Genomic DNA, 21,668 nt, shown 5'->3' with positions numbered 1-21,668 from the left:
TCACATTCCTAGCTCACTTTGGCATTATACCCAACTTTTTCCCAACCAAACATTAGTTTGTTGCAAAATCCTGCTGTTTCTTCTGCCACCCACAACATTACTTGCATCTGACCCTTCTTTCTATTCATAGAACTGCCACCCTAGCTAGATCAGACCCTCATCACTTCTTGCCTAGATTATTTCAACAGCCTAATTGGTCTCCCTGACTCACCCTCCCTCCCTCCCACTCCAGTGTATCTTACCCATGGCTGCCAAAAGTGATTTTCCTTAAACTCTCATCTGACCACATCACTCACCTACTCCATCAATACTAATGGTTGTTCATTGACTCTAGGGTAAAATATAGACTCCTGTTTGGCCTTCAAAACCCGGCCCCTTCTTCCTATCTCACTGAACACTCTTCAATCCAGCCAAACTCTTGTTCTTCACATGCAACATACCATTTGGTTAGGCTTAGTATCCACAAAACATGAAGAACAGTTTTACCTCTCTAAAGTCTAAAAAATTCTCTAAATAGAATTTGTCATTTCTGGGTCAGAATGCAGGCCCATCTTCTGGCTTAAGTACTCTAAGCACTGGGATATCGACACTTTGAGAAAAGCCCAATAAGACACTGGGGAAGTGATTGAAAGACCTCAACTCAAGCCAAAAATGTTTTTCTCCTTCCCTTTTCTATCTTATTTAACCCAGTCACGAATTTTCCCAAGGCTCAGAAGGGGGAATGTACCTTTTTCTTCACCTTGTTAGAGGTTTCTTCACTGACCAGCCTAGACTTTAATATAATCGAGATTCCAGTTAGGGTCTAGTGATTAGGATTTAATAAAAATCTTTTAGATGCTGGTAACATGACTACAGGAGAATAGTGGGTGAATCAATCATTGAATTGCTGTGGCACCAGAAGTATAAAGAAAGCACTTAGAAAAAACAATTCCATAACAGATGATTTTTTCTTGGGCTCAAGATTTTAGCTAAAGAAGATCTGCTGTAGGTGTCTAGGTTCTCTCATTGGATAACCAGCAGGCAGGCATGTAAACGAAAACCCATTCTTTGATTGTCTCCAATCTCTACGGTTTTCCCTAGGTGCTGACTACAGATGGCTACTGGGCCATCCACTGCACTGTCAAAGAGCAAAGAGTGGGTTTATTTTTAGGTCCATATGTGTATATGCATTTAAACATATATAAAATCTGTATGCTACAAATTTAAGCATCATGTTTTGAGTATGCCAAGGCATCAGTGGTATGTTCACATGGTCTAAATAAAAAGGGCTCTTTAAAAAAAAATATCTCCATGTGAGTTGAAAACAATCTCCAGCAAGGATTTTGCACTCACCAAAAAGAAATTTCTGGTTTTAGATGTAAGTAGACACTTCTGTCTCCATTATTTCCGCCCCCAACTTAATCCTCCTAATCATCCCCCAACAAACAATTACAAAGCAGTGCATTAGAATGTAGGCAATCTCTAGCTGCAGGATCTAGCAGCATCTAAAAATAGGAGGAAAAGATGTGCTCCAAAGGATCCTCTCTCTAAATCTTAACTATTTATTAGACAAGTGCATAACACATCAAGGGGCATCCTGCTCCATGACCTTTGGGGTGCAATTTCCTTTATATGCTTATAGAATTAAACTCTAAGGAATCTTAGAGGTCATCTCATCCAACATTCACCTTCCTTTTTTTTTTTTTGTAACAGTACAAGACACAGGTAATGTTTAATAAATTTGTGTTGACTTGATTTACCAATGAAGAAACTGAGGCTCAAAGGATAAAGTGGTTTGCCTAAGGTTACTCAGGTGGTAAGTGGCAGAGCTGAAGTTCCAACCCTGGTCATCTGACTGTAAAACCAGATCTCATTTCATTATACCTCACTGCCTCCCAGTCCCAGGGTTCAGGTCCATTTTTAAGTCCTGCGGCATTTTCAGGTCAGAAAACTTCCAGAAAGTCAGGGCACTTTTAGGCTTTCTCAGAGACTTTGGATCTACTCTAGAATAGACTCAAGAAGCAATTAAAGGCGAAGCCCTAACTTTAACAGGACCACCTGGTTCAATCTAGAAAAAATGCTAAGTCTTTGGGGTTGGTCTGAGAAAGTAAGTTGACTTAACAGGATCATTCCAGATTGGGGGAGAATCTCCTCAGGACTAATTTACTCTGACCACTTTGGTCAGTTGGGTCACCCTTGGGCCCCAGTGCTTCTAGAATGCCCAATTAAAATTTTGTGAATGCTCTTGCACACACTGCTCTGGCTCTGATCTTTGGGGTGACAGGGCCAATCTTCTCATGGCTCATTATCTCCGCCATGGTACTCCCTGTGTTGTGTGTCTTCCTGAAATCCCATTCCCCAGCCATGTCATCTCCTTCCTCTTAATAAAAAAGAAAAGTGACCTCATCAGGCCAGTGATGACACTGTTCCAGGCTCATTTAATAAGTCTTCTCTTGCCCTCCAGTAGAACAGGATGCAGATCCTCCCAAGGCTAGTTCATGCTTCCTGGGTTAACAATGGCCCTGAGTAACCACATGCAAGCTGTCTCCTGCTTCTAGCTGATCCCAGAGATTAACATTTGGCAAATGGCACTTACCTCATAGGAAGTTCTAATGAGCCTGAAGATATCCACCTCTGGGTAAGGTTCCACATCGTCACTGAGCAGGGAATGAAGGTGAGGGATGGGAGGCAGGGTACTATCTTTATTGGTCACACTGTCTAAGTACCTGTGGACAGACACCAATCAATCAGAGGTTGTGAGGAGACCTAGGAATCTGCTGGCACATGCCCCATGGTCGATCTTGCTATCAAACTGCCCACTGCACCAAGAACAACAGATTACCTTAAAAAACCCACTCCCACAGTGACATAATGCCCCTGAAATGTATATGAAAATAGATCCTCTGACAGAGGTGGAAGCAGACACTAGTTTGAGGCTCAATTCAATTAAGATCCAGAAAATAAAATGCAAAAAATGGAGAAAAAAGGCCCAGAAATATCTCCACATAGCTAGGGTTCCAAGTGCTACTTGGGCTAAGTCAGTTCAATACACAATCTACTTTGTGTAGGAAGTCAGCTAAGCACTAGGAATACAAAGATAGAAACAAAGAAGCTCTTAGTCAATAAGCAAACATTGATTGAGAGCCTACTGTATGCCAGGCACTATGCCAGGATAAAAACAGAGTCACAGAATTTTAGGGTTTTTAAGAGGCCTCAGTAGATACCATCTAACCTATATAACAACACCAAAAAAAAATGCCCAATACAACAGTCAATAATTGGTCATCCTACCTCTTCTGAAAGACCTCCAATGCACCTGAAGTATAACTGTTTACCTTCTGAGGTGTCCCGGGCCACTGGATAGCTCTAATGATAAAGGATACTTTCCCTGATATTGAACCTAAGTTCATCTTTTCCCAACTTCCTTCCATTGTCTCTGGGCCTTTTGGGGCCAAACAGAAAGGTCTGATCCATCTTCCATACAACAGTCTTATGAAATACTTGAAGACAACTACCATGTCTATTCTTAAGTCTTCTCTAGGACAAACAAGCCCAGTTCTTTCAGCTAATTCTCTTATCAGAAGAATCCAAGCCCCTTGCTCACCCTCCAAGTCACCTTCCTCCAGATACTCTCCATCTACCTTACCAACGTCCATTTTAAATTGCGGTGCTCACTGTGCTCATGTGGGTACTCCCCTCCTACTAGAGTGGAGTATAAAGAAATTATCACCTCCTCAGCTCCTGGAACCTATATTTTACTAGTGTGACTCATGGAGAATTTGTAGCCCTCTAAAACTCCCAGATACTGTGTGGGAAAATTGTTATCTCACCATACTCCCCCATCTTGTACCTGTAAAGCTAATTTTTGAACCCAAATTTCAGGCTTTTTACATTTATCCCTATTGAATTTTATCTTATTAGATTCACCCCTGGCTGCTAGCCCAGAAGATGAGCAAACCACTACATTTGAGCTAAAAATGGTTTTATATTTTAAAATAAAACAAAAAATTTAATTACAAATGTCAAAACCAGGGACAGCTAGGTGGTACAGTGGATATGGCACCAGCGCTGGAGTCAAGAGGACCTGAATTCAAATCTGGCCTCATATCAGACACCCGACACTTGCTAGCTGTGTGACCCTGGGCAAATCACTTAAAAACCCATTGCCTAGCCAAAAAAAAAAATAATGTCAAAACCATTTTTAAGTTACTGGCCCAAAACAGCTCTAATTTGCTGATCTATTCTGGATCTTGATTCTGTCATCTAGTGTGTTAATAAAGGCTCTTCTAGCTTTTGTGCTACTGGTAAATTTGATAAGGATGCTATCTATGCCTTTACCAAAGCTAGGGATAAAAATGTTAAACAGGAAGAGGCTAAATATAGCCTTGCTCTCAAGGAGATTACATTTTATCAGTGGGATACAACGTAGACATGGATATGTAAATTCTGAGTATATACAGAGTTACCCAAAGGACAGAGTGTTAAAAATTGGGGGGGGGGCATGAGCTGTGCTTGAAAGATCAGGATTCTATGAGGAAGAAATGAAAAGGCAGCGCATTCCAGGCATGGGTGACCCACCTGTGCAAAGACATTGAGGAGGGAAACGGAATCTTGTATCTGGGACCAGAGGACAGTTAGAGTGGAACAAAACGTAAAAAAGGGAGTAGGACTATGAAAAGAGACTGGAAAGAAGTACCTCCCCAAAACAGTCATGGCTTCCCCATCATCTTTGCAGTTCAGAAGCTTGTCCACGTTGGCATCCAGAACAGCCAATGCCAGTTGGAAGATCACTTTGATTCCTTCATAGAAGAAACAGTCAACAACCATGACTGCACTCTCAAAAGGCATCACACTAAGAAACAGCGTGAGGAACCAAGAGAGGGAGATGGTGGAGATCACCCCCAAGTCTTGCATGCAGTCGTACAGCTGGGGGACATAGTCTCGGGCGAGTTCCTCAAAAACACCCTGGTCCACCAGTGCTCCTGTAAGGCAGGCGAGTAGGGAAAAGTGAAATTAGCCAAACATGCACACTTCTCTCTACTAAACCCATTGAAATGGCTTCAATGTAGTTGTCTGAAGGGACAATGCAATTTCCTTGCTACCCCGAACTTCTGAGTTCACGCTTTTCATATTTCCCTTTGAACCAGATCGATAGACAGGCTTTTTGTCCTTCCAACTCTGCCTTCTAGTTCAGTCAGTCAATGAATAGTTCTTTTAATTAGTTTTGGCTGCATCTCTGCCTTTGGGGACATCCACATCCTTTTCTCCTCATTGTAAAAGGACACTGCTCTGCTAAAAATGAAGGTTGTTGGAAACGATACGAGTTTGGACTAATGCATGATGCAAAGTACGATAATCAAACTGGTATCTTGTCCTGTCAATCCTTTAGTTGGATGGGCAGCCTACTGAGCTAGTCCATCGGTACACATTCCATGGGACAGACATTAGCAGACGCTCCATAAATTGGGCCCAGAGTAGACTAGGAGAAGGGTAGGGCAGTACCTCTACAAGGTTTTTCCTGAAGGCTTCTAGTGACTAGTTGGCTCTCCCCTCCTCCCCATTTACTTTGCATTTATTTTGTACTTATCTTAGTATGTATGTATTGCTTCCCCAATAAAATACTAGCTCCATGAGAGCAGAAGCTATTTAGATGAGATGATTGTCAGGTACATGGTAGACATTTAATAAATGCATACTGAATAAATTAATGAAGTTGATTCTGCCTGGGGTTCTCATTCTGCTCCCTGATACAAAGCTCATCCTTCCCACATCAATATTCTTTTGGAGATCTTGTAATGGCTTCTAGTCACAGAATACAATGATTTCAAAAGAATTAAGTAGTCAAGTGGCAAGTGGCAATGGAAAGACATGACAAAAGTAGAATGAATCATTTTATCAATGATGGTTTGTGCACAAGAAGTGGCTGGGGTGAAAGAAACATTTATTAAACACTGACTATGTGCCAGGTACTGTGCAAAATGCTTTAAAATATTATCTCACAAATAACTTTGAAAGACTTATGAATGACCAATTATGGGTCAAAAGGACTTACGATGAAACAGTTATCAACAGATAGACAGCCGATGGACTCAGAGTGTAGATTGAAGAGTATTTTTTTCTTTTCTTTTCTTTTTGTTTGTCATGGCTGAGGGAATTTGGTTTTGCTTAACTAATCATATTTGTAATAGGGTTTTGTTTTTTTCCCTTTTCATTGGATGGAAGAGGGAGAGGTGGGAGGGAGAGAATTTGGAACTAAAAATAAAATTAAAAATAACAACAGCAAATATCTCATTTGATCTGCACAACTTTGAGGAAACTAAGGCAGACAGAGTTAAATGACCTACCCAGGATCACACAGTTAGTTAAATATCTGTGGCAGAATTTGAGTTAAGTTATTTCTGACTCCAGGCCCATCACCCTATCCATCATTACACTGCCTGGCTGCTTACAGGACATCACCAAAGACACTAATGTCTGGAAAAGGAGGTGGCCCAGATTTGTAGGAAATATAATGAACAGCTCAACGTGTCCCACTGGTATATGTTAAGAGAATTAAATTATGGCCTCCAATATGAGTGGATCCACAATGGAGGGTTTATGGAAAGACTTGGATAAGAATCACACAGGAGGATAAGGCATGGATGGATAGGGTTCTGTACCAGGAGGAGTAACTCTGCTAATGAGATCACAGATTCAAGAATCAGTATTCTGTTAGCTATGCATGGTAAAAGTAAGGTCAATTGGCTGTAACTGACTTGTTATGTCATTAGTACTGAATAGCTGATAACAGGGGAAACTAGGTGGATACTTCTCTATCTAGTGAATAGAGTTCTGGGCCTGGAAGACTCATCTCCCTGAATTCAAATCTGGCTTCAGACACTTACTAGTTGTGTGACCCTGGGCAAGTCACCTAACCTTTTTTGCTCAGTTTCCACGTCAGTCAAATGAGCTGGAGAAGGAAATGGCAAACCACTCCAGTATCTCTTCCAAGAAAACCCCAAATGGGTCACGAAGAATTGGATATGACTGAAACAAATGAATAATAACAACAAGCTGGTTATCTGGTTTCCCAAGCTGAACAATGTTTTGGCATAAATTCAACATTAACTTGTTTAAGTCTAATGAGGGAAGCCATTTAGTTACCAATGGGAGGCAGAGTGCCAATGATGTCAGATCCTGGAGGGCCTTGAACATTAGAGACTTCTTTATAGAGCTGGTACAATGAGGTGGGATATGGTGTCAGGGTCTCAGATTCAAATCCTCATTCTTCCAGTTACTAATTATGGCAACAGTGGTAATATGCTTCTCATCTGCGGGTCTCAGTCTCCTCCTTGTACAATGAGGAGATTAGACCAAAAGACCTGTGATTTCTTCCAGTTCTACATGCAGAGACAATACTATGCAATATTATAGCCCCAATATTTGGCTTGACCAGAACTAGGAAGCTTTAGTAACACCCTGAACAATGTTTGAATCAGTCAGGAGAGCAGATTGAAAGACAGCAATAAGTGGCTGTGGAAATATCTGTTAATGTTCCTGCTGTGCAATCGATTTCTTGATTAAAAAAAAATTAAACAATCCCCACATATTATCTTTCTCTGCTTATTCTTATTTTCTTCTGAAATTTGTTGACCCTACTGGTGTTTCACAGTCCCAGTGAAAATGCTTTTTTTATTCTGGTTCTTTAGATAGCCCTTGGTTTGTATTATCAAAATCCCTGTTTTGCTCCTGGAAGGATGGACCTTCTCATCAGACATCTCAAAAAGAAATCACTATTTCTCAAACAAGGATACTCTTGAAATCACATGTGACATTCTGCATGTAAGTTGGGTTCACCTGGGGTGTGGGTATACATTCTCTGGTACTTTCTACTTTAACTAAGATATTTGCTAATTAAGCCCTAAGTTCAGTTGTTTGTATTGCTGTAGGGTTTTAAAGGCTGTCAGAATCTTCTCAATTTTGAAGCCCCAGGACAAAGCACCATTGTCCTGGCCTAGTTATGGCTTTGATCATATCATAGCACATCATATCATATCATTTTCTTAGACTCAGTAGATATACCTTCTTTTGTGATTTCCCTGGTCAATGGTGATTGGGAATATGGTACCAGAGTCACATTAGGTACACGAGGGACACTTCTCTAGAAAACACCATCTGGGTACCAAGGAGATCAAATTTTAAACCCACTCACACATACCAACAACTCTGGTGTTGTAGTAGTCAGGAAGCATCCTTTCACACAAAGCTACCAGCAGCCAGAAGGCTTCTTCCTCTTTCGCATACAAAAGCAGCACCGAGGTTACAATGTTCATTGCCTAGAGAAATGAAATGAAAAAATGAATTAAAAAAAGAAATGAAAAGATGGAAAAAAGGATGACTTTGGGGGGGGGCGGGGCTGGTGGTAGAGTTGGAGCAGGGAGAATAAGACCAGCAAACCAAGAGTTGGTATTTTACTGGGTTCAAAAGTCAAGTGGGTATTTTCCAGGCAACTTACTTGTTGCAATTGGATACTTGGAGCAAATATACCAAAATACAAAAATTACCATTCAAGGGCTGTCTCCCAAAGACAAGCAGCCAAAGCCTCCTTCTTAAATGATTGTTCATTGGTGGAGTGGTTCAGTATAAAGCAAACCACCCACCAGGGAGGTCAGTTTTTCTCTTTCTTCTTGCCCAGGCATCATAGTTTCCATTACCCAGGACCCAAGGTCAAAGGCTCTATAGAGAGTATTGTTTTGTATGAAATGTAGTAACTAAGGAAAGCAAAAGGGCAACTGAAAACAAGAGCATTCCTAAGTAACACCGTCCGGCTGGATAAAGCAAATAGCTTAAAATGTGTCCCAGGCAACCTCTCATTTAATGGAAAAAGGTTCAGACAAGTCAGCAGGTGTTACAGACACACCTGAACATGAGCTGAAGGAAATGGGAATTTGGTGGTTTTCTTTTTTAAATCTGGAAAAGAGAAGATTCAGGGAAGGACATGACAGCTGTTAATAAGCATCTTAAAGAGGGATTAGCTTTGTTCTGCTATGGGTGGAAATTGAAGGACATTTAGTTTGGATGGCAGTAAAAACTGTCTAATAATTAGAGCTCTCTCAAAGATGATCAGGCTGCCTTGGGAAGTAAGCATTGAGTCCCCTTTCATAAGGGTCTTCAAAGCAAAGGCTAGCTGACCACTTGCCCAAGATGCTGTAAGAACAGAATCATAACTAGGGCAGGGCAAGTGGAACTTTATGTGAATATGCTAAATTTAGAGGGCAATGAATGACAGCAATTTTAGAAAGAAAGGAGCTTGACACCTAATTTAGCAAGAGGAATTAATGAAAATAGTAAGCTACTATCTCTCCTCCACAGGGTGGCTTTTACCCCAAGGTTATGTCTTTCTCCAGAGTATCCATCCCTCTACAACCCCAAAAGTCTGTTTTAAAGAGTTGGTTTCAGGGCACATTTTGTGGTGCTTGTCCTAGGCCCCAGAATGTCTGTGGTAGAAAGGAATTTTGATAGGACTTTGGTGTCCAAGTCTTCCTTTCTACTCCGGGCTCTGTATACTTTACTTCAGCTCCATTTTTATTAGAAGCTAATTAAATTATGTTATGATCTTCTAGAACAGGGGTTTTAACCCAGGGTCCATGAACCCTCATGGGGCCTGTGGATAGATTTCAGGAGATCCATGAACTTAGACAGGAAAAAACATTTTTAATTAAATCAAATTTTAAAAATTACATCTGTGTTTTCACTAATCTCTAAAATTTAGCACTTCCTTCCATTACTAATGTAGGTAAATATTAGTATAAGCTTTCCTCTATTGCTAAAGTAATCCAAGACATGAAAAAGGTTAACAACCTGTTTTCTAGAAAGATTTATACAAATTTAAATTAAAAAAAATTAAAAGTTATTTCCCTATAGTATAAATCTGCCTATTTTGGTACAGTTACTAGCTTTTAGTACAGGAAGAAGCCTTAGAAAAGCCCTAATACACCAATTCATTCACTTTATGGATGATGAAACCAAGACCCAAGAGGTGGCATGGGCCCAAGACCATATAGCTAGGTAGAAGCAGGGCTAGAAACAAGGTCTCTTGACTATTGAAAGTTGTACATGCTTTCCATTACTCCCACTGCCTCCTTTTACTTCTTTCTCTACTACCCAACAGATGCCTTAAAGGGAACATCTCAAATTTACCTGGCAATATCCTATGTTGGGATTTCTAAAGGCATAAGCTGTTAACACTCTCCTCAGAGCAGCAATGCCCATTTCATTCTGGAAAGCCGGGTGTTCTGGGAGGGACCGATGCAAGTCTCGTTCAATCTCCTCTGTGGCAAGGTTGTACTTTCCCATAGACTTTTCCACCAGATCTTCATAATAGCCAGGATGGGTGGCCATCTCATTGATGGCTCCTAGGAATAGCCCCAACAGCATCAAACATGGCAGTCAGTGGGAACAATTTCCTTTTGTTCTGCTAGGACTGTTTTTAAATCTCAGGAACTCCCCACCCTTGATTTCCTTAACATTCCCTAATAAATTCTTGATTCTTAAAAACAAAAAACAATGAAATCACATGAAGAATGTGAGTGTACTTAGATGTTATCCTTTTGACTAGCCACATCTAGGGCTGCCCTTAGATGAAACTCAGCCTTTTGCATCCTCCCACCTTCCCTTTCAGTAATCCATCAATCAAAGTGCCTACTGTGTGCCAGACATTGTGCTAAGCACTGGGGATACAAAAAGGGAAAAAGACAGCCCCTGCCTTCAAGGAGTTTAGAATCTAATCTCTGCCCCCCCAGTACAGGTGTCCAATGTGGCATATGGTCTGCAATACAGGTGTGGCTCAAGCCCCGTCTGTATCTGGTTTGTGTCTCAGTCTGACACCACTCCCTGAGTTCCCTCTAGTTCATGTTACTAGTAGTTCAGTTGAAGAAACCGGGCATCTTTAGTGCAGAAAGAGGAGGAGCAGATGACAGCTGTCTTCATGAATCTGATGTGGGAGCATGCTTTTTCTTTGGTCACAGGAAGCAAGACCAGGAGTCACAAGTGGATGATGCAGAGACAAATACAAGCATGCTGTCAGGAAGAACTTCCTCGCAACAAGAACCTGCTGGACGGGAAATGCTGCTGTCTTCAGGCAGGGCAGGCTGCCCCCTTCCCAGAGGTCTTTTAAGCCACAAGCCCAACTTGCTAGGTGTACGATAATGGAAATTATTTTCTGGGCAAAGGGGTGGACTAAGTGGATACTGGGGCTCCTTCTACATCTCAAATTTCTGTGATGCCCTAGTTCTTCAGGACTTAACCAACTTGACAGCTATCAAATAATGACACATGAAATACTAGCTGATAAGGATTTACAGTGCTGCCTATCTCTGACAGATTCACATTCTAACAGCAGATAGAAGGTTCTTGAGGATAGGAACTGAATGAGCTGGAGCGTTGTTTGTTCTTTTTTTTGGGGGGGGGTTGTTTTACAACTTTGTATTTCCAATGCCTCAGCATAGTGTACTATTCCATTTCTCAACAGTAACCTACGCAATTGCCATGGAAATGAACACATGCAATATCAGGAAAATATTCCATAGCCTCAAAAGGCTCCTTACTGCTTTCTATGTTCAGTAGAGAAGTGGTGGACTCTGGGTGCAGAATGAGGCATATGTTTTTGGGTCATGGTCAATGCGAGAATTTGTTTTGCTTGATAATTGCACATTTGTTACAAGACTTTGCTTTTCATTACTCCCCCTTAATGGAGTGAAATAGATGTCTGTTAATTAGAAAATATTAACTGAAAAAAAAGTGCTGTACATCAGTCATCCCAGACAGAGAGCACTCAATATTTTATTTATTTATTTATCTATTTTTAGGCAATTGGGGTTAAGTGACTTGCTTAGGGTCACACAGCTAGAAAGTGTCAAATGTTTGGTCTGAGGCTGGATTTGAACTCAGGTGCTCCTGACTTCAGGGCCGGGGCTTTATCCACTGCGCCACCTAGCTGCCCCAAATCCCTTCATTTTCCAGATGCAACCCTAGCACAGAGACAGGAGGTAAATGACCCAAGGTCACCAAGGGAATGAATCAGTGGTAGAGCTGCCATTCATATGCCAGATCTTCTAGTGTGGTGAGTGACCTTCCTACTTTCCCACCTCCCTTGGTCTCTCTCCTCAGATAGCCAGTTACTCCATTTGCTCCTTAGATTGGTCCTGTGCATGTGCACAGGCATCTCCAGATAATCCCCCAAAGCAGTGGTGATATTACTGACATCTATTGGAAGAAGCTAACTGGACAATGGTAACTTGATACTGATGGGCAGCTAGATGATGCAGTGAATAGAATATCAGGCCTAGACTCAAGAAGACTCATTTTCCCCGAGTTCAAATCTGGCCTCAGATACTTACTAGCCAGGTGACTCTGGGCAAGTCACTTAACCCTATTTGCATCAGTTTCCTCATCTGTAAAATGGGTTGGAGAAGGAAATGGCAAACCATTCTTGCATCATTGCCAAGACCCAAATGGGGTCACAATTGAAAATGACTGAACTGCAAACCTAAAACTGGCCCAAGGGCCATTAATTACTTTATAGGAAAACTGTAAGATAATTTCTTGTAGAGTTCCCATAAAACCTATCAACAAATACCCTTTGTAAAATGGTTAAAGAAATTAAATTTGTCGTAAAGGACGCTAGCTCAAGATTTATCAAATTAAACTGGAAGGAAAGATGGATACAAAACTAGGCTTCTTTTAACCACCAGACCAGTGTTCTTTCCACAAGATACACACACTGTGGAAACTCCCTCCACTAGCTGTTGTTCAGTCTTTTTAGCCAGGTCCAACTCTTCACGACACCATTTAGGGTTTTCTTGGCAAAGATAACTGAAGTGTTTCCCATTTTCTTCTCCAGCTCATTTGACAGATGAAGAAATTGAGGTAAACAGGGTGAAGTGACTTGCTCAGGGTTACACAGCTAATGTCTGAGGCCAGATTTGAATTCAGGTTTTCCTGACTCTAGGACCAGCACTCTATCCACTGTGACATCTAGCTGCCTCTTTTGTAAAATTCTATATATGTTAACTACTATTGTGGTTCACCAATGCAGGTCAGCAGCTCCTCACGGTCTTAAAGTTTTAAAGCGTTATCTAAGGTTCACTGAGAAGTTAAGTGACTCGTCTTGGCTCACAAAGTCAGTAGGTATCAGAGGCAGGTCTTGAAACCAGGTCTTTGTTGCTCTCAGGCTGGCATTATATCCATCCCACCACGCTTCTTTCCCTAGCAGTGAGAAATATGTGTTCTTTACCCAGAACTGGATTCTATGCAGGTTTGTAATATTTAATCTATCCCACCATTATCTCAGAGGTGGAATGGGGAAAACAATGCTCAGATAAGAAGCATTGTTCTCAATTAGTTTTTGGTTCTGTTTTGTTTTTCCAAGTCCATTTGAATATAGAATAAGTAGGTCTACAGATTTTAATCTGAACCAGATAGTATCAAAATAAAAATATAATCTGGGGCTTACAGTGTCAACCAACTGAATCATGTTGGCAGGATGATCAGTTCTTTCCCCAGACAGAAACAAAGAAAAACGGATAGCACTTAGCTCCTCTGTGTCTTTGCCAACTAATTAGAGGGCTCAAAATTTAGTTTGTGAATGGGGACCTGTGATCATCCCACTCTGGCATAATGAAAAATAAGGGCATGTAAAAAGGGTGGTGTGGAATGGGGTGGTATAAAGCAGATTAAAAACCACATAATTCTCACAGTATTTGTCTCATTTTAGATAACTCAAAATTTTCCACTTCTGAAAAGAGCTTCAGGGGCTAAAGTAGTTTACAATTTTATCAACACTCTAGTTCCTGAATTTGTTTGCTCCTGAACTCCAGGTAAATTGTGGCTTTTCTTGTATTCTCTGGTATAGCATGGAGTACTCTTTGATCTTCCTTGTCATTCAGCAAGTTATTAGCTGTGGCACTTGTGACCACTCTTAGATCCAAATTTAAAAAGAAACCCTGATAAATTTCAGTCCTCTAAATAACATCAGCAGTTTGGAATATTATTACCCTGATGGACGTTCAGCAAGCGTGCTTCAGTCTTACAGTGATATGAGCAGCCAGCGAAGGACAGGGGACAGGGAGAAAGAATTACCTCATGGAGAGTAGGCACGATAATATTTTTCCGCTCTCTGTAATAAACCTCAATTTTCTACTGCATTAATGCCAAGAAGAGACAGAATCAGGAAACATCTCGTCTGGCTGTCTGAGTCCAGACTGTGGACCAATAATGTCAAAGTCTTCATGCTTAACAGTTTGAGTTTGTCCTTTGGCTGATGGTGGATGTCCCTGGAATGGGGTCTGTTGATGTGAATATGGATTTGGACTTTTCCCACCTCCAAACTAGACACTCCAAGGAAAACCTAAGAATCCAGGAGGTGAGAAGATCGGGACTCTTAATTCTCATCCTTTTCCTTCTCCCCTAATCGCTCGCTACTTTAAATGGACTATTGGACTATGTACTGACACATACTGGACTATGTTTTTCAGTCTTGCCCAATTCTTCATGACCTCATTTTTGGGGTTTTCTTGGCAAAATATTGGAGTGGTTTGCCATTTCCTTCTCCAGCTCATTTTACAGATAAGGAAGCTGAGGGGGCAGCTAGGTGGTGCAGTGGATAGAGCACCAGCCCTGAAGTCAGGAGGACCTGAGTTCAAATCCGGCCTCAGACACATAACCCTCACTAGCTGTGTGACCCTGGGCAAGTCACTTAACCCCAATTGCCTCACCAAAACAAACAAAACCCCAAAACAGATAAGGAAGCTGAGGCAAGCAAGGCTAAGTGATTTGCCTAGGATCACATAGCTACTAAGTGTCTGAGGCCAGATTTGAACTCAGGAAGAGGAGTCTTCTTCACTCTAGGCCCTATGCTCGCTCTTCTTCTTGACTTCAAGCCTGGCACTCTATCCACCTTACCACCTCACTGTTCAATACTGGACTACGTACTAAACTTAAAACAAAAACAAAACCCCCAAAACCCCAACCCTATCTCTTAATGAAGGGAAAGCTTTTCCTATAGGCCAGGAAAGGAAGATCACTGGGACCAGAGAACATCATGCTTCACCTTAATGCATTCAAATAGATTTATTGCTTTCTTCTATATATGGTGAACTTTAGGAGCATGTTATTTCAGCCTCTCAAGCTGTTAGCTTGCCATTAGCCAACCAGAAATACGTTTTTTGGTTTTGACACTTCAACTCATCTGTTAATACACTCATGGGAACAGAATCAGAGCACGTGGCAGACAAGTGGGCATTTGCCCTGCGACCTGTGCATGGGGACCATAATCAGAATGGCAGGGAGTATCAAGAAGTCTTGAAGTGTTAGCAGGTGCCCCCTGAGCTAATGTAGCAAGGGGACCCAATGTCTCCATCCTTGCAAGAAATGGGAGGTAGAAACACGGCTCATGATGGACAGATAGAGAGATCATACATAGATTTACAGCTGGAAGGTACCTCAGATAGCATCTAGCCTAAAGGCCTCACTTTACAGATGAGGAAAATGAGACCCCAAATATTTAAGTGATCTGTTCAAGGTCACCAAGCCAGGATTCAAATCCCAGTCCAAGAAGATTTTACTCTCAATAGAACATGGATGGAAGGTCGATAATTGAAGATACTGTTGAGTCACAGAAACTCACAATGAGGATGATAAATTTAGAGCTGCCTGGGAGGTCTCCTAGTCTTATAGAGAAGGAAGCTGAATAGAGCTCTGGCCTTGGAGTCAGGAAGATCTGAGTACAAATCCAGCCTCAGACACATAACACTTCCTAGCTGTATGACCCTGGGCAAGTCATTTAAGTCTAATTGCCTCACCAAAAAAAAATAAAAAATCAAAAAATAAAAAATAAAAGAGAAGAAAGCTGAATCTCATAGATTCATGAAGAGGGAATATAGCATGTCTAAAAGGGAAGATTCCCCTGGGGGAAGAAGTAAGAAATAAAGTCTTGCTACATTCTTCCTTCAAGAACATCTAGCCAGAGTGGGAGAACAGGAAGAGAGAAGGTACTGCATGGGGCACCTCTGGAAAATGACAGAAATCAAGTCCCCCTGAAAATAAAAAAAAAGGTTACTCACTGGACTAGGGCAGTCAAGATGAGAATGTGAGCTAAGGGCTGATTGGGACAATGTTAACAAAGTAAACTCACTTTTAAAACCCAAGACTTGAACTTCTTGCCCAACCCCCTCTTATGGTAAAATAGTCTCAATTTCCCAAATCAGAATTCTTTCTTAGTCTAGTTCTTCTTCCAGCTGAACTAGGCTATTTGTTGTTCCCTACACATGGTATTCAATTGCCTTTGTTGAGAGGATATATATGGGCCTGGAATGTTCTCTTTTATGACCTTGCCCTCCTAAAATCCCTAGCTTGACTAGCCTCCTTCAAATCATAGGCACCATCTACTCCTGAGTCTTCCAAATTGTTTGTTGGTGCTCCCCACAGAAAATACTTTGTCTCTACTCATTTTGTACATACTTCTCTATGTATACCATGTTTCCTCCCAGTAGAATATAAACTCCTTCAGGAGAATGGCTGTTAATTTTTGTCTTTGTATTCCCTGGTACCTAGCAAAGTGCATGGCCAATAGCAGTGCTCAATAAATGGCTGTTGAACGGAACTGAATTGAATATTTGAACTCTGTTAAGGGGAATGTAATGGGAAGGTTAGAAAAGATTCTCTGAACTTTCAAATCCTAGCACTATGTTTCTATAAAAGCAAGGGCTGCTATAGGCAGGGAGGTAAATACTGAAGAGACTTTCAAATACTCTGACTGAAACAAAAAGATAGGTCTTTGGATGTTTTAAGGAATAGTTTTGTTTTGTTACTTTTAATGACTGGAGGAAATCTGAGCTGTGCGCTCCCATCCAGACACCAGGTTGGGGGGAGATGCTTCTAACTAAAAATCTTGTTTGGGAGTCAAGACAAGACCAGGTGCTCACCTGAGAGTAGCATCCAGAGCTCCCCCCTCATGCCTTCAGGGATGCCTTTGAGCACCAGGTCTCGGGTTTTCTCAGTGCGGTACATGCAGACCCCCTGTCCGTACTCAGCAAAGTGAATCTTCCAGGCTTGCTCTTTCAAAAACTCTTTGGCCTGAAAAGGATTGGGAAAGAATACTACATTACAGACAGAAAGCTAGATGCCACAGAGACATCTGAAGGGCATCTCCAGGGTCTTCCCTTTTGACTGGAGTGGGAGGCGGGGGGAGGAAATCGAAGTGTCTGTAGCTGATTTTACTAGTGAGGAGCTCAGTCAGATGAGCTGACTAGGTAGGTGATCCTTGCAGGAGTGGAGCTAAAATTAAAACCAAGAGGAATCATTCATGTTGAAAAGAAAGGAACAGGCTAAAAATGCTAAACCACACTGACAGGAAGACATGAGAAGTGAAAAAATCGCCAGGGATTTCTTAGAATTAAGACCCAAACTTCCTGATGGAATAACATATCTTTGGTCAGCTGGTACCTACATTTATGGAAGCTTTTCCGTGTCCCTACTCCTCCATTCCATGTAAGATGAATAATAATCTGTGATAGGCAAAAGTAGTAAGGGCTGCAGATTCCATTCATTCACTCTGCTTCAGTGGTAGCTCTCCAAGGTGTAAGCAGATTCATTTAAGAAAATATATGCCAATAACAATAGATGTTTATATCCCACTTTGAGTTTTTATAAAGTATTTTATATACATTAATCTCCTTTGAGCACCAAAAAACAACCTTTGGGAGATAAACACAATAGGCATCTATCTATCCATCCCCATTTTATACCTAAGGGAACTGAGGTTCAGAAAATCTCAACAACTTGCTCACGGTCCACATAACTATGTGTCAGAACCGGGATTTGAACCCTGGTAGTCAACGTTTTTTCTTCCCCCTCCTCTCTTCCTCATTTCTGCCTCTCTTCTGTCTCCATCTCCATCTGTCTCCCCCCCCCCCAAATAATTATCTGAATACTTTAAGATATGCGATTTCAGAGGTGGTGGCACAATCCCTACACTCATACTACTTACCCGCCATCATGTCATAAATTGATATGGCCAAAAGAAAAAAAAAAGGCACTCCTGGAAGCCAACCTTCTGATGACAAGCCTCACCTGATTCAGCTGTAGTTATTCTTAGATGGCAGATATGGTCAGCTAGGAACCCATTCCTGAGCTGGCCTATCCTGTTTGTGTTGGTATTCTACTGACATAACCCTAGAGAATCCAAAGCCACTAGGATACCACAATGAAGCATCACCAGAGGACTGCAGGGACTGATATCAATACACTATTTAGGGTAGAGGTAGACCTTGGCTTTCATTGGTGTTCAGAGTTCCCTCTACTCTTATAGATTGTTATTTATTCTATAACTTATAGTCTTAGAGAGTTGACTAGGACACTAAAGGGGGTAAGTGACTCTCCCAGGGTCATACAGCCAACATATTAGAAATGGGACTTGAATTCAAGTTATACTGACTCTGAGGCCACTTTTTATCCACTTTGCCATACCAAATACAATTATGGCTATATTGGCATTTGTACACATATATGTGTGTGTGTTTGTGTGTGAATAAGATGATGTAGGGGATAGAGTGCTAGAAAGGAAGAACTGAGTTCAAAGCCTGCCTCAAATACTTATTAATTGCATGGCAATGGGCAAGTCACTTAGCCTATGTCAACTTCAATTTACTTATCTGTAAAATAAGGCTAACAATAGCATTTACTTCATGAGGTTCTTTGTGAAGACCAAATGAGATATGTGTTAAGCACTTCATGAACCGTAAAAGGTTATATAAAATAGCCATCACGCACACACACACAAAGATATACAGATATAGTATGTTCCAAAGACTTATTGGGATACGCTGTATGTGTGTGTGTATATGTATGCATGTATACACATACACAGATAAATTATGTAAATGTTTGTGTATAGTATTTATACAATATTTATAAATATAATATGAAATGTATATTTATGTGTTTTATATATGTATGTATGTGGTATTATTTATGTATCAAACATTAATATTAAATTTATACACACACACACACACACACACACACACATATATGTTTGCATAGGCAATAGGGTTAAGTGACTTGCCCAGGGTCACACAGCTAGTAAGTGTTCTGTGTCTGAGGTCACATTTGAACTTAGGTCCTCCTGAATCCAGGGCTGGTGTTCTATTCACTGCGCCACCTAGCTGCCCCCAAATATATTTCTATGTAAATACTATGAACTCATAAACATATAAAACATATATACATAATGTATATGTACATATATATAAATACAGGTGAATAAAGCACTTGTACTTGGTTGTAAAATTGAAATAAAGGATAAAAATAACACTTTTTTTCTTTTTCTCCCAAGAAACCCACTATGAAACCAATTTTCACAATTACAGATCAGTCTGCTTTTCTTTATAGGAAAATACTTAAATAAGCTCACATAAATGTCTCACTTTTAAGACATTCAGATTTTTAGAAGTGATGCTACAGAAAGCAAAGCTGGGACCTACTAATTTGGGATTGAATTCCTCAGGAGAGCGCCGCCGATACATGGTCATCAAGGGCTGCGTGGCCGTCGGGACGTTGTTCCCATTCAGGTTGAACTGGCGCTCACCGCCATCTGCCTCAGAGCTCATGCTGGGTTGAGGGCTGGAGGAAACAAGGCTGCTGGGCCTGGAGTAGACCTGTCAATGCAGACACACACATATGCTCTAAAGCTTCTTATAAGCATACATCCATATGTATATCTTCTACTGAAGTATATCAAGGATGTATGACTCATCTCTCAACATATTCCCCTCCATTGATACAGAATGCAATTCTTCCAAGCTTGTAAATGATCTTCTTGAGTTACTATGGCTGAAAATATTCATCACTTGTAGCCAACTTTCCAGTGATAAGATTCCTTAAACTCAGCCAAAGTGGTTTACAGATCACACAACAGTCTTCAGTTGGGCCTGAAGTCAAAGCCTTTCCAGTTTGGGAGGGATTGTTACTTCAGTAAGCATAGTGCTGCCCCTTCTCCCCCCAGCCAAATGTAAGGTCCCCTGCCCACCAGGATGAGGCACCAGAACAGGACATCGATTGACCACATGCTGCTATAAAGGCTTCCAGGGGTAGCTAGGTAGTGCGGTGGATAGAGCTCCAGCCTCAGAGTCAGGAGGACCTGAGTTCAAATCTGGCCTCAGACACTTGACACTTACTAGCTGTGTGACCCTGGGCAAGTCACTTACCCCCGAATGCCTCACAAAAAAATAGGGCTTCCCTAAATGCCATCTTTGGGGGTCTGTGCTGTGCACATTTGATAGGTAAGGTCATGGAATAATTACATCCTTTTTGAACTTCCTATTACCAAGTCCCATTGAGTGCATGCAAGGAGATAGTCAATAAATATGTTAGACTGAACTGATGTGACAGGGTCCAAGGAGAACTGGTATTCTGTCTAATGGCAGGTAATGTAATAGGGAGGATACAGGGCACCAATGCTGACAATAGATACAGCCATCTCAGAGACTAAAGGAGAATGTGGGCGGGATGATAAAACAGGTTGGTGGCTCAAAAGCCCATCTGGAATCCAAGTGACAGCAAATTAAGCTGGTCATCCCTTCAGTTCTGTCACACTTACAAGCTGGGCATATTTCTGAACTGCTGACCTATCATATTTTCATGAAGTTTGGAAGATGTCATTGCCAAATCACCAGGCAACATCTCTCCTAATAGAAGTATATGGATCAGGGGCCTTGTGTATTCTGAACTGTGGCCTCACTTGGGAGCCATCCCTACTATACTCATTCTCCCTGGAGAGGGGAGGGGAAGGACAGTGAGAATTCTTTCTGTAGGGAATGTAGGCACAACCAGGCCACACTGTTTGCATCCCTCTTGCAATAGATTAGCACCAAGTTCATGGCAAATACAATCATGCAGTCATTCAGTCTATGCTTATTTAACCTAGTTATTAAAAATAATGCAGTTTCCAAAAATCCTGAGGATAACTTTGGAATACATGATAGCTAGTTCCCCTGTAACTTGGTAGCTGGTTTTTCCCAGTACTGGAAGGACTAGAGGGAAGGAGGAATAGTTAATTACAAATGACCAACTCCCATTGCGTTCTGTGGGACAGAGGCACTTAGCTTGAACAATCTGTCATCACAGGTTAGTGATGACATAATGGAGTGTTGTAGGATGACCCCTTATGTATCAGGATATGTGGTTATATTATCTCAGTTTCAAGTCATGCCCACTAGCCACAAAGCAGAAGAACATGACACATAAGACACATCAGAAATTAGTGATTGGAAGAAATGCTAGACCTTTCTGGACCTTAAGGCACTTAACTGCAAAGTGTGTGTGGGGGATGAGGTTGGGGTGGAGGGTGGATGCGATGCACTTCAAAGTCCCATCCAGCTCTGAATCTGTGATTCTGAGCTTTTGCCCACTGGCCACTCCCCACATACCTCATCATCTGAACTGTTGCAGCTTCCTGAAATCTCTTTGTCCAAGTATATTTTGGAAGTTGTTTGCTGCAGGAAATCTGAGATCCTCTGCACCAAAAAGTCTCTATCTTTTAAGTTAGCAAAGAGAAAGGTCATCCGGTTTTTTGTGCTGATGGATAGGGGGCTGGGTAAGACACTGGAGCTATCAGCCTTTTCCACAATTGTCACCTGAGAAGAAACAGATCA

At 41.3% G+C, this 21,668-nt stretch overlaps 1 protein-coding gene across 1 annotated transcript in view; it reads right to left on the bottom strand.

Moving 5' to 3' along the window:
- TBC1D9 (TBC1 domain family member 9) overlaps nt 1-21,668 on the bottom strand; it is a 125,113-nt gene that overhangs the window by 20,841 nt on the left and 82,604 nt on the right. The window contains exons 7-13 of the mRNA XM_020989854.2: nt 21,444-21,650; nt 19,500-19,673; nt 16,941-17,091; nt 10,159-10,373; nt 8,177-8,294; nt 4,676-4,961; nt 2,576-2,705 (exon numbers count right to left, since the gene is read on the bottom strand). Coding sequence (XP_020845513.1) covers nt 2,576-2,705; nt 4,676-4,961; nt 8,177-8,294; nt 10,159-10,373; nt 16,941-17,091; nt 19,500-19,673; nt 21,444-21,650 — 1,281 coding nt within the window. The remainder of the gene's footprint in view (nt 1-2,575; nt 2,706-4,675; nt 4,962-8,176; nt 8,295-10,158; nt 10,374-16,940; nt 17,092-19,499; nt 19,674-21,443; nt 21,651-21,668) is intronic.

The sequence above is a fragment of the Phascolarctos cinereus genome, unplaced genomic scaffold, assembly GCF_003287225.1.
Source record: "Phascolarctos cinereus isolate Bilbo 61053 unplaced genomic scaffold, phaCin_HiC Scaffold_9;HRSCAF=440, whole genome shotgun sequence".
In the NCBI taxonomy this organism is placed as follows: Eukaryota; Metazoa; Chordata; class Mammalia; order Diprotodontia; family Phascolarctidae; genus Phascolarctos; species Phascolarctos cinereus.
The sequence above is the reverse complement of the archived record's forward strand: the minus strand, read 5'-3'. Positions and strand labels throughout refer to the sequence as shown.